General features: G+C 33.7%; 6 protein-coding genes across 6 annotated transcripts; 2 read left to right on the forward strand and 4 right to left on the reverse strand.

Annotated features, from left to right (window-relative positions):
• Window positions 1-359: 359 nt before the first annotated feature.
• On the reverse strand, window positions 360-2,249 carry Chro.20347 (hypothetical protein). The annotated part of the gene is made up of 1 exon (XM_662786.1): window positions 360-2,249. The coding sequence occupies one exon, from the start codon at window positions 2,247-2,249 to the stop codon at window positions 360-362; it is 1,890 nt and encodes a 629-aa protein (XP_667878.1).
• A 1,120-nt stretch (window positions 2,250-3,369) lies between these two features.
• Chro.20348 (P3ECSL-related) lies at window positions 3,370-5,844 on the reverse strand. Its single annotated transcript, XM_662787.1, has 1 exon — window positions 3,370-5,844. The coding sequence occupies one exon, from the start codon at window positions 5,842-5,844 to the stop codon at window positions 3,370-3,372; it is 2,475 nt and encodes an 824-aa protein (XP_667879.1).
• Window positions 5,845-6,965: 1,121 nt separating this feature from the next.
• On the reverse strand, window positions 6,966-9,746 carry Chro.20349 (HSP protein). The annotated part of the gene is made up of 1 exon (XM_662788.1): window positions 6,966-9,746. The coding sequence occupies one exon, from the start codon at window positions 9,744-9,746 to the stop codon at window positions 6,966-6,968; it is 2,781 nt and encodes a 926-aa protein (XP_667880.1).
• An 817-nt stretch (window positions 9,747-10,563) lies between these two features.
• Window positions 10,564-12,855, forward strand: Chro.20350 (PABP1-dependent poly A-specific ribonuclease subunit PAN3; PABP-dependent poly(A) nuclease 3). Its single annotated transcript, XM_662789.1, has 1 exon — window positions 10,564-12,855. One exon carries the CDS (start codon window positions 10,564-10,566, stop codon window positions 12,853-12,855), a length of 2,292 nt encoding a protein of 763 aa, XP_667881.1.
• A 1,139-nt stretch (window positions 12,856-13,994) lies between these two features.
• On the forward strand, window positions 13,995-14,861 carry Chro.20351 (hypothetical protein). Its single annotated transcript, XM_662790.1, has 1 exon — window positions 13,995-14,861. One exon carries the CDS (start codon window positions 13,995-13,997, stop codon window positions 14,859-14,861), a length of 867 nt encoding a protein of 288 aa, XP_667882.1.
• Window positions 14,862-15,314: 453 nt separating this feature from the next.
• On the reverse strand, window positions 15,315-15,632 carry Chro.20352 (hypothetical protein). Its single annotated transcript, XM_662791.1, has 1 exon — window positions 15,315-15,632. The coding sequence occupies one exon, from the start codon at window positions 15,630-15,632 to the stop codon at window positions 15,315-15,317; it is 318 nt and encodes a 105-aa protein (XP_667883.1).
• Window positions 15,633-15,820: the final 188 nt, after the last annotated feature.

Raw genomic sequence — 15,820 nt, forward strand, 5'->3', positions numbered from 1 at the left:
CAAATCAACTCTTTCAAAATTATCAACTTCAATATTAATATAACCAATTTTATATTTTTAACTGAAAAAAAATTTTAAAATAAAAAAAAAATATCAACAAATTTACATTTTATTTTCGTGATCCAAAAACGCCGGTATAGAGAAAAAAAAATTAAGGTACCGGCGTGAGGGGGGGAGGAGCAAATATCACGGGTAGGGAGGATTAATTAAAAAAAAAAAAGGAATTTTTAAAACTTAAAAATTAAATTAGCGATAACTTAGAAGAAATTTAATATCAGAAAGGAGGAAATAGTATTAAAAAAGAAGAGAAGGAAAAGGTAGAAAATTTAGATAGTTCCAATCTTTTATTAGCTTTGTTGTCAAAAGTAATTAGCAATCCAAGGTTGATCCCTTTGCATAGACTTTATCTCACTGTATAAATATTCTGAAACTCTTTGGTGGTTTGAAACAACACTATCTCCTGTCCCACTGAAAGATCTTTGAACTCTATTAGTCATAATTCTTGATACCCCAATTTTGATATTACTATCGTAAGTGTTTTCAATATTAGCAGTTATTGGAGATATTTCATCCAGCCTAAGTAAATTTGGGCTGCTCATCCTACCGACCCTCGTAATTGTCCTCCTTAGAATTCTGTCATCAATCCAAGTTTCCCTCTTATGTTTAACAATATTTGACAGAAACAATGATGATTTCAGATATCCCAAGACAAAATACTTTCTTGTACAGGTGATATTATCCAAAGTAAATTTATTTGACCTTGAATAATTAACTTTCTCTGTGCATCCTAAAGTTGGCTTCTTTTCCCTCCTACAATGGTCGAAACAATTCTTAAAAATCTGAAAAGCTTTTTCCTCCAATACAGTATTACTTATTCTACCTTGAAATATGATAGCATCCAATAGACCCCAAACTATAGAAGATCCTCTAATTTGCCTTTTACTATCCTGGTCATTCTGCCCTCCTCTATTTGTTGTCTCTTCTATTAAGCTTCTTAAAAATTCAATATCTTCAAAATCTATTAAAGTTTCAATGTAATCTAAGATTTCAATAATCAAAGATACTAAATAACCTCTATAAGTACTTGAATTTGAAATTCTTCCAACTTCTGAAGATTCTTCTTTTTTTATAGAAAGCTCAATCGCAATTTCCCAAACACACCCTTGCATAATCTTAATAATCTCAAAATTTATCATTTTTAATCTTGAACTAATAATATTCGGTACCTGTTTATTGTCTATTCCTCTACATATTTTAATTGGACTCATTAATATCCCTTTTCTTGATTCTGAATTTAATACTTGATTACCTAAGTTCAAAATTCGAGCCCCCAAATCATTCATCCATTTTGTAGGTTTTACTCCAAATAGACCCTTCTTTTCCTTTTCATCTTTCTTCTTATTACTATTCCCTTCTTCTAATCTCTTTTCAGCATGTTCTTTTCCTCTTTCCAGCTTTACTACAGTATTTATCACAAGCATTAATCCAGAAGCCAATCCAGAATAAAGATACAAATCTTGTTGATTTAATGATGAAATATTTGTAAATATTAAGCCTAAATTCTGAACAGATCTTGATAAACTTAATAGTAATTCATATGTTAAATCATCTGATAATGAAATCTTATCCCCTCGGTATCTATTATTATTCCAAATATTTAATTTAATATTAATTTTCTCTCTCTCTCTAAAGTATTTCATTATTCTTGATAATTTTGTATCCATTGATAAAGGTGTGAATTCTGAATTAATTTTTTCAAAATTGAAATGATCAAATACTTGGGTTAGATCTAAAAACCCTTCAAAAAGATCCACCAAAAACTCACATGTTGACTTTATCAGCTTTGGTCTATCCCTATTCTTTCTTCTACTAAGTAAATTTCTCCCATCCCCCAATTCATTGTCCAACCTAAAATTTTGGCATAATCTTCGTAATATATCATCCAATTTAATTTCGGTACCCCTAATAAATAATTCATGATCTTGATCTTGACAAAACAATATTCCAATTATCAACTTTAACAAATGAAATATTGAAGGATGATTCAGTAAGCCTATTAAATTTAATAAAAAAACCCCATTTTTTGTTGATAATATGTACTTCCAGGTCCATTCCAAATCATAAATCATCATATAGTAAACTAATTTAGAAAAGTTGGAAATTCCCACCATATTAGACTCTAATCCAAGTTCCTCCTCATATTCAACATTTTCATCCAGTATAAATTCTATTAATACAGATATTGGCATTGCATATATCCTATCAAGCCGGTTCTCTACTAAAATATTATCTTCCAGATTAAGACCTTGATTTGATTTTGAATATATATTATTATTTCTTTGAATATTCGGTCCTAGTATCGAGCCTGTTTCAATATTTAAATTTGGCTTTAAGCTGAAATTGGATTCAAATCTTGAACTCGCTTCTGAATCTGTAACTAATCCAGAGTCTGAGTCTAACTCAGAATCTGATTCTGAATTTAAACCTAAATCTGAATCTGATTCAAGATCAAAATCCAATTCAGAATCTTTTACTGAATCTGAATTAGTATTTACATTAAAGTCTATCCCAAAAGTATATCCGCTTATTAATACATCCTAAAACACATTTGTACAGAGCAACTCTGTTGCTAATCTACTGCACTTAAATATCTCTTCTGATGGATATAATGAGATTTCTAATAATCCCATAATATTATCATGATCCATAGCTATTTCCATCAATTCATCATTACTCATCCCATCCAAATAGTCCAAAAATTTAAATTTAAAACCTTCAGAACATTCTCCTCTATCAATCAACTTCTCATCATTCATCTTCAATATTATCGTAAATTATCTCTTTTCTAAAATTATTAGCAATTTCCAATACTAACTCTTCAATTACTCCCCAATCTGGATGCTTCTGAGAAACTCTTTAGCTTTAAACTCTAAATCTTAATTTCAACTTATTCAAAATATTTCACTTTCTTCCCATTTTTTTTAATCTTCTCTTTAATCAGAAAATTTTAATCGGTACCTTTAAAAAAAATTTTTAGCTAACTCTATACCGGTATTTAGGTACCTAATTAAGAATTTTTTTTGATTAAAAAAATTTGAGAAAAAAATACAAATTCTATACTAATTCAACTAAAAAATATTTACATGAAAAAACATTAAACTAAAATCATTTTCCTAATTCTTTTTTGTTTTCCAAGCATTATTTCATTAGATATTTTTAATTACCCTCCTCTATAAAATTATCATAAAATTCTCCACTTAATATTATTATATAACCACTCTATAACTTAATTCCAATTGAATTAAAGCCAATGCAATGTTTTCTCTACTTATATCCCATATTCCTACCCTTTTGTACTCATAATTCACCTCATAAATATTGAAATACTGAGTCATCATGTACCTTCTGCAAATCAGCCGCCTTATACTTTCTATCACTGTCATATATTTTAACAGATGCTCTAACTGCTGCATGTTCAATTGATAACTCATTTACTCCTCTAATTATCCTACAGAACCCTTTCTCGCCCCAACGTTTACCCCAACTATTTTGAACAATCCAATAAGGTATTCTTTCATTACCATAAGTTTCCCATCCCCATCCCGTTATTACCATTGCATGGTCAACTTTATGCCAAGGAATACTTGACCAAGGATATTGTCGTGTAATAGGGTCATAAAAACCTTTAAATATTCCTGAATTATATAATGAAAATTCTAATGTTGGCTCCAAACTAACTGCAACAGGTCCTTCATTCCATAATGACTCCATAATATCACGAGCAGTAGTTTTTCCATAAACGTTATTGACATAGCTGTATTCTTTTACCTTAATGATCTTTGAACATGACTTTGGAATGTTTTTTGTAATAGGGATCTCTTTCCTACATTGAGTATTTGCTGCGCCCATATGTCCGCCTAAGTCCCAACATAATTGTTGAATAACATTAAACCTTTTAGGAATATTATGTTTTGCACCACTGAGATCCCCCAATTCCTCATTATCTGATGAATTCTCATCATCAGAATCGTCATAATAATCGTGAACATTTGAAATATGCTCCGCACTATCACTTCCTTCTAAGTGTTCTTCCATATCTTTATAATCATCTTGGTACTCTTGATCGTGTTCTTGACCTTGCTCTTGTTCATACTCTTGATCATGCTCCTGCTCATGCTCTTGTTCATGCTCTTGTTCATGCTCTTGTTCATGTTCTTGATCATGTTCTTGTTCATGCCCTTGTTTATGCTCTTGTTTATGCTCTTGACCATACTCTTGACTATCTTCCCCTTGTTGCTTAATTTCCTTAATTTTAGACTTTTTGCTTTCAAACTTCTTTCCCTTTTTTGTTTGCAGAAAACTATGGCCATCATCCGCGATTCCAACTTCATCTGGCGTGTAAACAGGAGTTGGATATATTTCCTTGAGCCCAAGATTTTTGGCATAATCATCTATACAATCCTGCGTTCTAACGCCAACTTCCTGAGCAAATTTAAAAGCAAGAGTAATTAATCCACCTCCGCATCCTTGATTATAAACATTACATTCAGACATCTGTATTGATGATGCATAGATTTTTCTAAGTATATCAGGCTCATTTGAATATTTAATCCACAAACGAGACGTAATTATTGTAGCTGCTGTTACTGCAAAACAATCTCCGCAATCTCCTTGATTAAACACTTCAGGAACTAATCCTACCTTCTTTCCTAATCTTCCATAAACATGCTGAAGATTTGTCCAATCAAATGACCTAATTCTCATCCAAATTGGTTCATCAGTGTTATTTTTAGAACCAGAAATCTGCTCTTCTTCCCTAACACTTGATATTTCTGTAATATACTCATCATTTGACTTTTTTCTTTGAACAAAATGTGGAGAAATTTTCAATGCTTTTCTTACTTTTGGTAATGTATCCAAATTCTGAATATCTCCTATCTCAAATTTATTACTTCTACTCCATAATTTATTCTTACTATCAAATTCTGAATATTTTGCTGATACTTCATTTAAATACTCAGCAATTGTTGGATTTTGTGCGTTAACTGGGTGATCTGGAGGTAATCCCAAAGGTGATGATCTCCATCTTGGAAGCTTCAAAGTCCATTCTGTTCTATCTGTCATCTTACCATCCCCATCAAATATCCTCATTCCATACCAACAGCCTCTTCTAAGCTTTAAATCTTCACTCATAACCAGCCAAGGATAATTATGGTACTTACTTCTTTCTTCAAGTGATAATATCTTATTCTCTTCTTTATTATCTTGATTGGAAATTACACTCTCAGGATACGAATCCCACCATCCTAGAAGAGTTGTGTGGCAATAGCAATATGATGCATTAATATCTTCATGTTCATTAATATACTTGAAGAACGCTGTATATCTATATGATTTTGTCCAAAATGTGAAAGCTTGATCTAATATTACTGTCCAGTTACCCGTTGTACCAACTTTTTCAAAATCATTAAACTTTCCTGTATCAACGCCATCCAAGTTCTGGGTTGAAATAACCTTCAATTCACTACCTTCAAATTTTACATCAAATGTAAACGAAAGTTTAAAATTATTGTTCATCAATCCTCTCTCTGTTGGTGTTAACATACTATGCGCAAAATCCCTATCTGGAGATGGAAATCCACAAGTTGGATCTTCAAATTTTTGATCTGAAGGACATGGCTTATAAGTTCCCACATGAATTCTCCATGTACCAACCACATCGCCATGAATACAATTTGGTGGTAAATCACTTGATATTTCTCTAATTAGGATTGAAAAAAACCAACAAAATAAAGTCCATTTCCTTCGCAAACTGATATGAAATCTTGATTTAAATCTTCCCATTAAGACTGTTTAGCTTCTCTTAAATCTTGAGTTTATTTCTATTATAATCAAAAGTTTCTTGCCTTAATGACTTTATTAAATAAAGTTCCTTATTTAAGTTTATTTGCTTTGTATTTTGCTAAAATGTAAGTTGCAAAACTGAATTATAGGAATCCTCTAATAAAAGTGAGCTCCAAATCCTGCTCTATAACGCTTTTCTTTTGAATTATTACTCTTTTGACCCTTCTACTTCTTAGAATTTCTTTTTCATTACCATTATCTCAATTATACATTATTTAAATATTTTTGCGGCAGATGTTTCAATATTAATGTAAATTTTTTTTCTTTATCTGAATTTAAATATTTATAATAATTTTACCAAATACTTCAAGATAATCCAAAAATATCTCAAATTTTTAAAACTTTCAAACCAATCTCTTTTTTTTTACTTACTTAAAATCTGATAATTATATAAATAAAGTCTCTCTTTAAATAATTCTTTTCCTACTTCACTTGTGTGTCCACTCACTATTTCTCAATCTAACCAATTATTACTTATTTTCTTCTCAAAACACTTCCTATTATTTTCCTCCTTGCTTTGCATTATTCTAATTTATTCGATTTTCCTTAGGAAAATATTCATTAAAATTGAACGGTTATTCCTATTAATATTACTCTAATCCAGATTGTATACTTTAAAAAAACTTATGTGGATAACTTTTATTTAAAAAAACACCTAACATGACTATTGCATGCAATAAAAATTTGACAATTATGTGGTTTGCAGCGCCGGTATGTAACTTGCGCATGTGTTGCATGCAAACCAGAAAAGTATTAGAGGGGAAAAAGTATTGGAATAGTCAAAAGTGAATATGGAAGAGAAAGAGTAAACAGCAGCAAAGAGCGATTTTTTAAATATTCTAATTTTTTTTTAAATCAAAAGAACTAAACTTCTATATATATTCAACTGTCCTCCTCATTCTAATAGTTTAGATCCTAGAATGTCTTTCCTATAGTGATTATCTCAATAAGCTTTATAATTTTGGGAAACTCGCGCTATTAATAAAAACAATTCCAAGAAATCTAAGCAACAGTCATCTTATAAGCCAGTTGCATTAGCTCAGACTTTTGAACTACTCTCCTCAAAGTTCAGACTGATCTCTGTTTTGCTCAGAGCTTGGAACACTGGAATTGTTTGAAGAGGCTTCTGAGGATTCAGAGCTCGTACTGGAGTTATTATCCATAGGAGGAATGAATTCGGAATCTATTGTGTCGTTATTTGATGGAGTTGTGAAATTGAACTGACTGGAAGTAGAGTTACTGCTAGATTGGGTTTCGTTGTCTTGCTTTTTTGGCTTTGACTTAATCTTAGGTCTAGGCTTGGGAATATTTCTAACTCTCTGAACATTGGAAACAACTTTATCTAACTTTTTGAGAGTCTCAAATCTAAGCAAAACTGGAGAGTCTGTTGGCTTTAACTCTGATTGCTTTGATTTAGTGTCATTGTACCAAGCTTGGAACTCATCCAACATACTCTTCACCTCAGCAAAAGTCGAATTCTGGACCCATGTATGGGTAAATTGTATTGCTTCAAATGTCTGAATTGTGTAGTTTAACTTCTTGTCAACATTTGTAATAAGCTCACTTCTGTACTTAAACTCTTCCGCCTTAACATGAACTATGTCTGTTTTGTTTGAAACCTTCCTAATCTTTTCTTCTACAAGCTCCAAAGTTATTTCATCTCCAATCTCATATAGCCAATCCTCAGTTTCTGAAAGAAGCTTTGTGATTTCTTCCCTTTCTTCCTCCAAAGTTACCTTCTGATAAATATCGTCATATAACTTATTTCTATTATCATAAATAAGTGCTTCCAATGAGTTCTTTGAGTACATTAATTGCCTGTGTTTAGCATCTAGCTTGTTTAACTCGTTAATATGGTGGCTAATTGATTGCTTAATCTCCTTTGTGAGAGGAAGAGGACAGTCAAGAGGCTCCTCCAAAAACTTAAGCATGAATGGCTGAGATCTTGTTATTACTTTCTCCTCATAAATTGTTTTAGTAGAGCTTTTCTTATCACCATTTGAAACAGAACCACTCTGTGTTGAATTTCCTGTACTATTTGAGCCGGAAGCTGAATTCCCCTCTTCAACCTTTGTAGAGTTCACTGGTACTGTCACTGGAACTCTAATTGTCTGATTTACCATCTTCCATCCATAAGCACTCTCAAGACTCAAAATTCCAAAAGTGTCCACTTTAATTTGAAGAGTAACATTCAATATAGAATCCTCAATAGCACCTCCCTCCTGAGCTTTAGAAATAAATTCTGGAATTCCTGAAATGTTGAATCTAGAAATTGGTCTTCCGTTCTCAGATAAAGTTGCAATAAAGTCTTCACTTGATTTAAGCTCAATATGATGTGTTCCATGGTAATGTGATGTACTATTAATTACTGGAATCTCCTGATCATCAAACCTTAGGGAATAATTATTGGATGAATATTCATTGTAGAATATGTTTCTAGTTCTAAAAGTGGCTGACTGGTTTGCTGCAACGAAAGCCGCACCAAAGGCCATTGCCTCATCCCCATTCAATCTCTGGCTAACATTCTTCCCAAATGATCCAAAGTATTGATCCAGCAAGGCTCTCACACCAGGAACTCTAATACCACCACCCAAAATCTCCACATCAGTAATTTCCTTCATAGTCTTGTTTGCAACCCTTAAACTCTCATTTATTGGTTCCAAGGCCTTAGACAATATCTTCTCCTGAATTGATCGATCAAACTCCTCTCTAGAAATCGACTGAGAAATATCTACATCTTTGTAAAGCGATTCTACGAAGAAATCGGCCTGCTTCAAAGTTGAAAGCAACAACTTAGTCCTCACACTCTGTTTCGCAATCTTTTGTAACACTCTAGAGTTATCCAACGGAACTCCCGCCAGCGGGCTTTTTCCTGGGGCTGCTCTGATCCTTTCGATGACTAAGTCAGCAATTGCCTGGTCTGCAAGGTACCCACCTGAGTTATAGTTTGTAGAACAACCTAATACATTTATTTTATGAGTTTGAATTGTTCTTCCCATATGTGTGGCGTTTACTGGCTGGAAGTCCACGATACATGAAGAGGTATGTTTGGCTCCCATGTCATAGTAGAGAAAAGTTGAATTCTCGTTATTTCTCAAATCAGTTGATTGGTGTACTGCAGCTGCTCCAAGAGAGTTCACCAATCCAAATAGATTCAATCCTGCGATTTCCGCTGAGTCTACTAAGCTCTTTCTTTGTCTTTGGCTGAAAGTCGGAGGAATAGCAATAACAGCTCCGACTGTCTCACTCCCGAAAACTGGTCCAGGGTTCAAGTTCAATGAAGATCCACCCTTCTTGTTTTGATTATCCTTAATGGAAGAACCTTCAACCATACGTCTTAAGAAGTCCAAATAATGCCCATTAAGCTCCTCTGGAACCATTCCATGTCCATCAATTCTAATAAAAGTTCCATTTTGGATCTTGTTATGTTCTATAACATATGGAAAGAGGTCTTTACGGAGCCCATTAGGCAAAGTGGTTTCACTTTTAAGTTCTGTAGGTTTAGTTACATCAATATCATTTCCGCACATCCCCAGAAAGCTTGGAATGTGTAACAAAGTACGGATTGGATTTCTAACCATACTTCCAAGGGCGTCCTCACCAAATAGACGCACTATAGAAGGGGATGAAGTGCTGAATGATACAGCTGTCGCTGTCTTTCGTTGGCTATGAGAATTCAAAACTATCTCAATTCCTCTTCCTGGACGAATTGATGCTACTTTTGAATTATCATTTCCAATATCAATTCCAATCAATGAACTTCTAGCTAAATTTATCAAAAATGAGGTTGAAACTAACCAAAGTAAAAAAGAACTTAAAATTTGTATTGATATAGGTTTCATATTCTAATATATATACTTGACTTTTTCTATGTACAAGAATCGAATTACTTTATTTCTGTTCTATTGCGTTACCGGGCCTTTATTCCTTCTGTACAGGCTCTCTGAATTCGAAATAAAAGCTTAAAATGTAATTCCAGACTTTTTGAGAACTAAATTTAAACTCCCTGTTTACCAAGTAATCAATTATAGAAAATCTTTCTCAGGAAATTTACTTTTCTATCTCTCCTAAACTTAGGAAACTGAGAATAAAGGAATTCCAAACTCCTCTACTTTCTCCAAAATATGTCTCAAAGTTAAGTTTTAACCTTAATTTTGGCTTTATAGTGTACCGGGTAGGTTTTGGCTCCCCTCCATATTTTAAAGTGGCCCCCCTCGCGGAAATTCCTAAGGCCATAAAGGATACGACACGTATACACCGGCATATGCAAAAAAAGATTAAAAGCAAGCAAAAGGCTGAAAACTTGAGTTTCCCCCCGTATTTTAAGGAACAAACAAGGGGGAATTTGTACTAGTTTCTAACTAAACGACTACTGAAGTAAGAATCTCATCAGAAATACACGAGAAAGCTACATTCCAATCATTAAAGAGTTTAATTAAAGAGAATATAATTGAGCTGGATCTACCTTTATTCCACTTGCAACAAATATCAATCGCGAATTGAGGAGTCTCCTTTATATATAGTGAGACTTTAAAGGCAGAATTATTATGGAATTCATGTGGAAAAGAAGCTGAGTTATACTAATTTAAGCCCATATTATAGTATATATGATATATTTACATAATATATATCATATATATATGGAAAGGTGGTCAATCTATGAAAGAAAAGACACCAGGAGAAGCAAAGCGAGGTGATATTGAAACCAAATCACACTCGGGATTGGTTTCCTCGTTCCATGCAGATGCTCCTACTTTCCAGCCACGAAGTGGCTTCGTGGTAGGGATGGGATCTGGAGCAGGAACAGGAACAGGAACAGGAACAGGAGCAAGTGGAGCTTCAGGCTCTGGAGGGGAGATGGGATCTGGATTAACAGCTTCAGCACAACCTTTTATCCCATCAGCAATTAGACACAATACAAGCAATACAATTGATCATGAGCATGGAGGTTTCCAGATCTCCTCTGCTAGCTATTCTAACTCTCAGCTTGGAGCTCAACCAGCTAGTGGGTCAAAGCAGAACCTAGTTTTTAATGGTTCGGGAAGTATTCTAGGAGGTGCTAATCAGGATTCAGGAGGGTTTGGAGGGATGGATCTTCTTGGTAATACTTCCGTCTCTGACGGAGCTATAGGTGTCATTAGTGGTCTCCCCGGATCAGAGTATGAGGGATTATTGCTTGGAGGAACTACGTCTGGACAAAAGTCCAGCTCAAGCTTGCAAGAGGAATCACAAACCTCTTTAGGGGGAGGAGGTATTCATGGTATTCAATACGGCTCTGGAGCAAGTTCTGGCCCGGGGAACTCAGGAGTTAGTAGTTTCCAGAGCCATGGTATGAATGGAATCGATTCCTCGAATTACTATGGTGACTCAGGTAGCCACACAGTGGGACAGAATCAATCCGTAGCAGCCGGATCGGGGCCAGGAGCGGTATCTGGAGGAATAGGATTGGGTCTGGGAGTAGGGGTTGGTGGCTCAGGCCCCTCTGCAGGGATTACCCAGCACCACCATCCACACCCTAATGTATTGGATCTTTCGGAATATTGTAGAAGGGTTAGAGGTTGGAATCTGCCATTCTTGAGAACAATCCCACAGATGAATGCTATCACTCAAATAAGACATGAGCTGCAGCTTCAGAACATTTCCCTTTTATTAACACAAAACGATATTATCTCGGCCAATCAAGGTCATGGCAACAACTCTGGAGAAGGAAGTGGAAATGGAGCTGGAGGAGCTGGGAATGGTTCTGGAGGAATTGGACAGCATTATGTACCTCCTATTGTACAAAGGATCTTCTATGGTCTTTGTTTACTCGATGATTCAAATGTGGCTTCGACAACTAGATTTTGTGGTTATCAGACCTACGCCTACAAGGCAATTAATGTTGAAGACTACTCTGCTTACTGTTTGAGAAGAATAGACGGTTTTCCTCTCTCAGAGTTTGAAGCTGTAAGACCTCTTTTAGAGAGATGGCAGAAGCTTGCACAGCATCCATGCATTGTATCATACAGACAGAGCTTTGCATCTTTGGATTTTTCACAGGGTTCGTTAATAGCAGTATATGATTATATCCCAAATGCTAGTACAATGGAATCAGTTCATTTCAAAGAACCAATCGGAGAGCCTTTATTGTGGAATTACATTATTCAGATTGTTCTTGCTTTGGTTCATATCCATAGTTCTCAGCTCGCAGCAAGAGTGATAGATCCAACAAAACTGTTAATTTCATATAGAGGCAGGTTACGTTTGAATTGCGTAGGAATTTTGGACCTAACAAGGGTAGATGAATCTAAAACGATCTTGGACTACCAGAAACAAGATCTGGTTGCTCTTGGGTATATAATCCTTGCTTTATGTTGTGGATCGCTGACAATTATTAATGATTTAAATCATGCAGTTGAACAAATTTTCCTGAAATCATCCTTATACTCGAACGATCTAAAAAAGTTAGTACTTATTCTTCTTTCAAAGCCTGCTTTGAACAAGAATAACTTGGATGTTTTCATCCTCGCCAATATGCTAGCAGCAAGAATGATCCCTCAAATTGAGCACAGTCTGAAACTTACTGATGCTCTGGAGAACGAATTTAGGAAAGAAATTGACAATGGAAGACTCTTTAGACTTCTAACCAAAATTAACACAATTGCGGACAGAACACAACTTAATGCTATTCACAAGTGGAACGAGACTGGGGACAGATATATTTGCAAACTTTTTAGAGAGTACTTATTCCAGCAAACAGATAGCCAAGGAAGACCCGTAGTTGATATGGGGCATATTCTTGACTCTCTTGCCAAAGTTGACGTCGGTACTAGTGAAACCATCACTCTCATGTCTAGCGATGGCTCCTCCATCCTGCTTGTCTCCTTTGCTGACATAAAGCATTCAATTGAAAAGTCCTTCTGCGAAATCATCGCAGCTACCACCACAAGTTCTAACTTCCACGACTTATAAAACTGTCCATATCTACTTAATCTAGACTTATATAGGAAATTAAGAGAAAGGAAGCATCTTTTCTTGCTAATTAGTAGTTATATAAATTTAGTTATGCATGCTTTGCCCGCTCATTTTTTATATTTTCTTTCTAAGAATTGGCCAAACTATCCTCTCCCAGAACCTTTAGATTTGAATAATTACGCAGGAATATTCCGGGTTTATCTACACTTTGATGATAATTTAATTAAATTATTTAAAAAGAAATTAAAAAAAGAAAGTCCTAGCCCAATGTAATTTAATTTTTAAAAAAAATTCTATTCCAAATGCAATCCCCGACTATTTCATGTTCAATCTTCCCGCCAAAACCAGAAATCATAATTTTAACCTCTAAGTTTAAAAATTAATTTGATCAGTGGGTTCCCGCCCACTCTCCCGCCTTAATTACATGTCTAAATACGTATAGAAGGAATCTTGGAAATAATTAAATAGGGGAGAGTTGAATCTAAATCTAATTAAATAGATGATCGTACTGTGTGTAAAAGTGTGTAAAGAGATTCTAATATAATAAAAAAATACGTGATGAAATAACGGAGTACGTATAATTAAGGAAAAAAATAAATAGGTTTGTTAATGCATATATATAATATAATTGGAGTAGGGTATAATTCGATAGAAGAAAAGGAGTAATATTTGTATGTATATGTATACTGTATATAAATAAATAAATATATTGTAAATATATATACAAATATATATTGTATATAAATATTAAAGAAAAAAGGGACGGAAGAGCTGAGGAATGGAGAGATCCGGTTAATAATAAAGTTTGGTATTTGAATAACTAACGTAAATAATTTTGGAGATTAATATTTAGATATATTTATATGCAAAAAATATAAATATATTAAAAATACGTCTATAAAGAGGATAGAAGAGAAAATTTAGAGCCAATTTTTTCTTTCCCCCTCTCTTCAAAGCATTACCAAATTGTAAAGTTGTAATTGAGACTGGGGAAACCAGGTAGAAGTGTAGAGTGGTTCTTTTCGTTTTTTTTTTAATCACTCAAGAGAAGGTGAAATAAACTATTATTGACTACTATTATTATCATTATTAGAATAGTGAATATACATATACATTATAATATTATATTTTGAAATATGGGAAACCAATTAGTGAAATTGCGAGCAGATAGAGCTCAAGATGCTCAAGATGTTAGAGAATGGGCGTTTGCAACTTTCCCAGGATTAGAAACCAATTTAGAAGCTATCTTTGCTTATCACTGCACTGATGGAGTTGGATTATTAGACTATGAAACAATTGAAAAGATTTCAAGACATTTGATTATGAATTTTGGATATACTGATTTACTCTTGAGATTTACAACCCCAAACGGTACATTAGACAACAGACATGTAAGTAATGGATTAGCTATATTAGATGTTGACATTAGAAAACCAGTAACTTTGGATACTTTTAAGAACTTTGTTGTATGTTGGTTAGATAGGTTAATTGAGGCTCAAGATAAAGATGTGGAAAATTTGAATTCAGCTTTAAATAATGAGCAAGAGAAACAAAAGGCTAGAATTCTTCATGCAGTAGCCCAATGGAGAGAGAGATTTAAGACTATTGATGATTTCCATGTATTCTGTGACGATGTTAGAGATGCTAAGAAAGTCGAACTTGATGAGGTTGTTGCCGATGTTTACGATATGCAGGAAAGACTCAATGAGCAGCAACTTAGACTCTTACAAAGACAAAAAGAAGTTGAAGAAGTTTATGCCAATGTACAAGCAGAGGAGGCTGCTATACAAGAAGCTCTTTCTAATGCTCCAACTGCTACTCAAATCATTTCCGAGGAAATCGCCAAAACCTTCAAGAATAATATTCAAGGAGATGTTACTCAAATTGCATATTCATCCGAACTTACTCCATTTGGAGCTCCAGTTTCTGCTGGTGCCTCTACTTCTTTCAAGAGAAATATTCCAAAGGCAAGAAAATCTACAAAAGTTTTAGGAATGTGCTAATTGTTGAATATTTCTATCATAGCCAACATTCCACTTTTTACTTTATAATATTTACAATTACAATTTGAAAAGTTTCACAAAACGAAAAGATGTAGCTAAAAATTAAGCAAGACCAGGTTAGAAAAGGATGTAATGTATTTGGAGCAATATTAATAATTACTTATTATTTAAAGTTATAGTCTTTTTTTTATTTACTAGAATAATATGATATATAAATAAGTAAGCGTGGAGAAAACAAGCTGTTAAAATTAGCTTTAGGTGAAATACTCATTTTATTTGTTTTTCTTCTAATAAGGTAAACTTTATTGTCGTCAAAAAATTAATATGAAAAGTTAAACCCAAGTAACCGGAGAATGTTTGCGCCAAAAAATGCATGCAAGTGCATGCATGCAAAATTGAAATGTGGGAATCAAATTAAAATAATTTCTTTTCCTATATAAAAGCAATAGAAATTTAATATGTTTGAATGTGATTATTTAATTCTCTCTCAATAGTATTCTGTAGTTTGAAAATCTCTTTCCTGATATTTTTTATATAAATTGTGATTATTTCTGGAGTAGAAGTAATTTCAGCATAACATCTCAATTCTTTGGTAATGCCCTTAGACTCTTGGGAAAGTTTTTGAATACTTTTTTCTACAAGTTTTATTCCTTCTTCCAGACTTTTGTTTAAATAAGAAGTTTGGAGCATTTCTAGCTCTTTCTTTGCAAGTTGGAATTCTGTTACGAGATTATTAAACTTTAAGGAAATTTCTTCAGCTTCAGTACACATTCTAAAGCTTTCATGGAACTCAGAAACTGTTTCTGATGCATTCTTTAGAAAAGTTGAAATATTTTCTTTTGCTTGTGAAAACTCTACTGTTATGCTTTCGCATTTATTATCAGGTTTCTTCCTTCTAACTGCATACTTGAGTATAGAAAGAGCTCTTGATGTTTTGGAAGTCCCATCTTTATCGATTC

The sequence above is a fragment of the Cryptosporidium hominis genome (genome assembly GCF_000006425.1).
Source record: "Cryptosporidium hominis TU502 chromosome 2 CHRO012090, whole genome shotgun sequence".
Classification (NCBI taxonomy): Eukaryota; Apicomplexa; class Conoidasida; order Eucoccidiorida; family Cryptosporidiidae; genus Cryptosporidium; species Cryptosporidium hominis.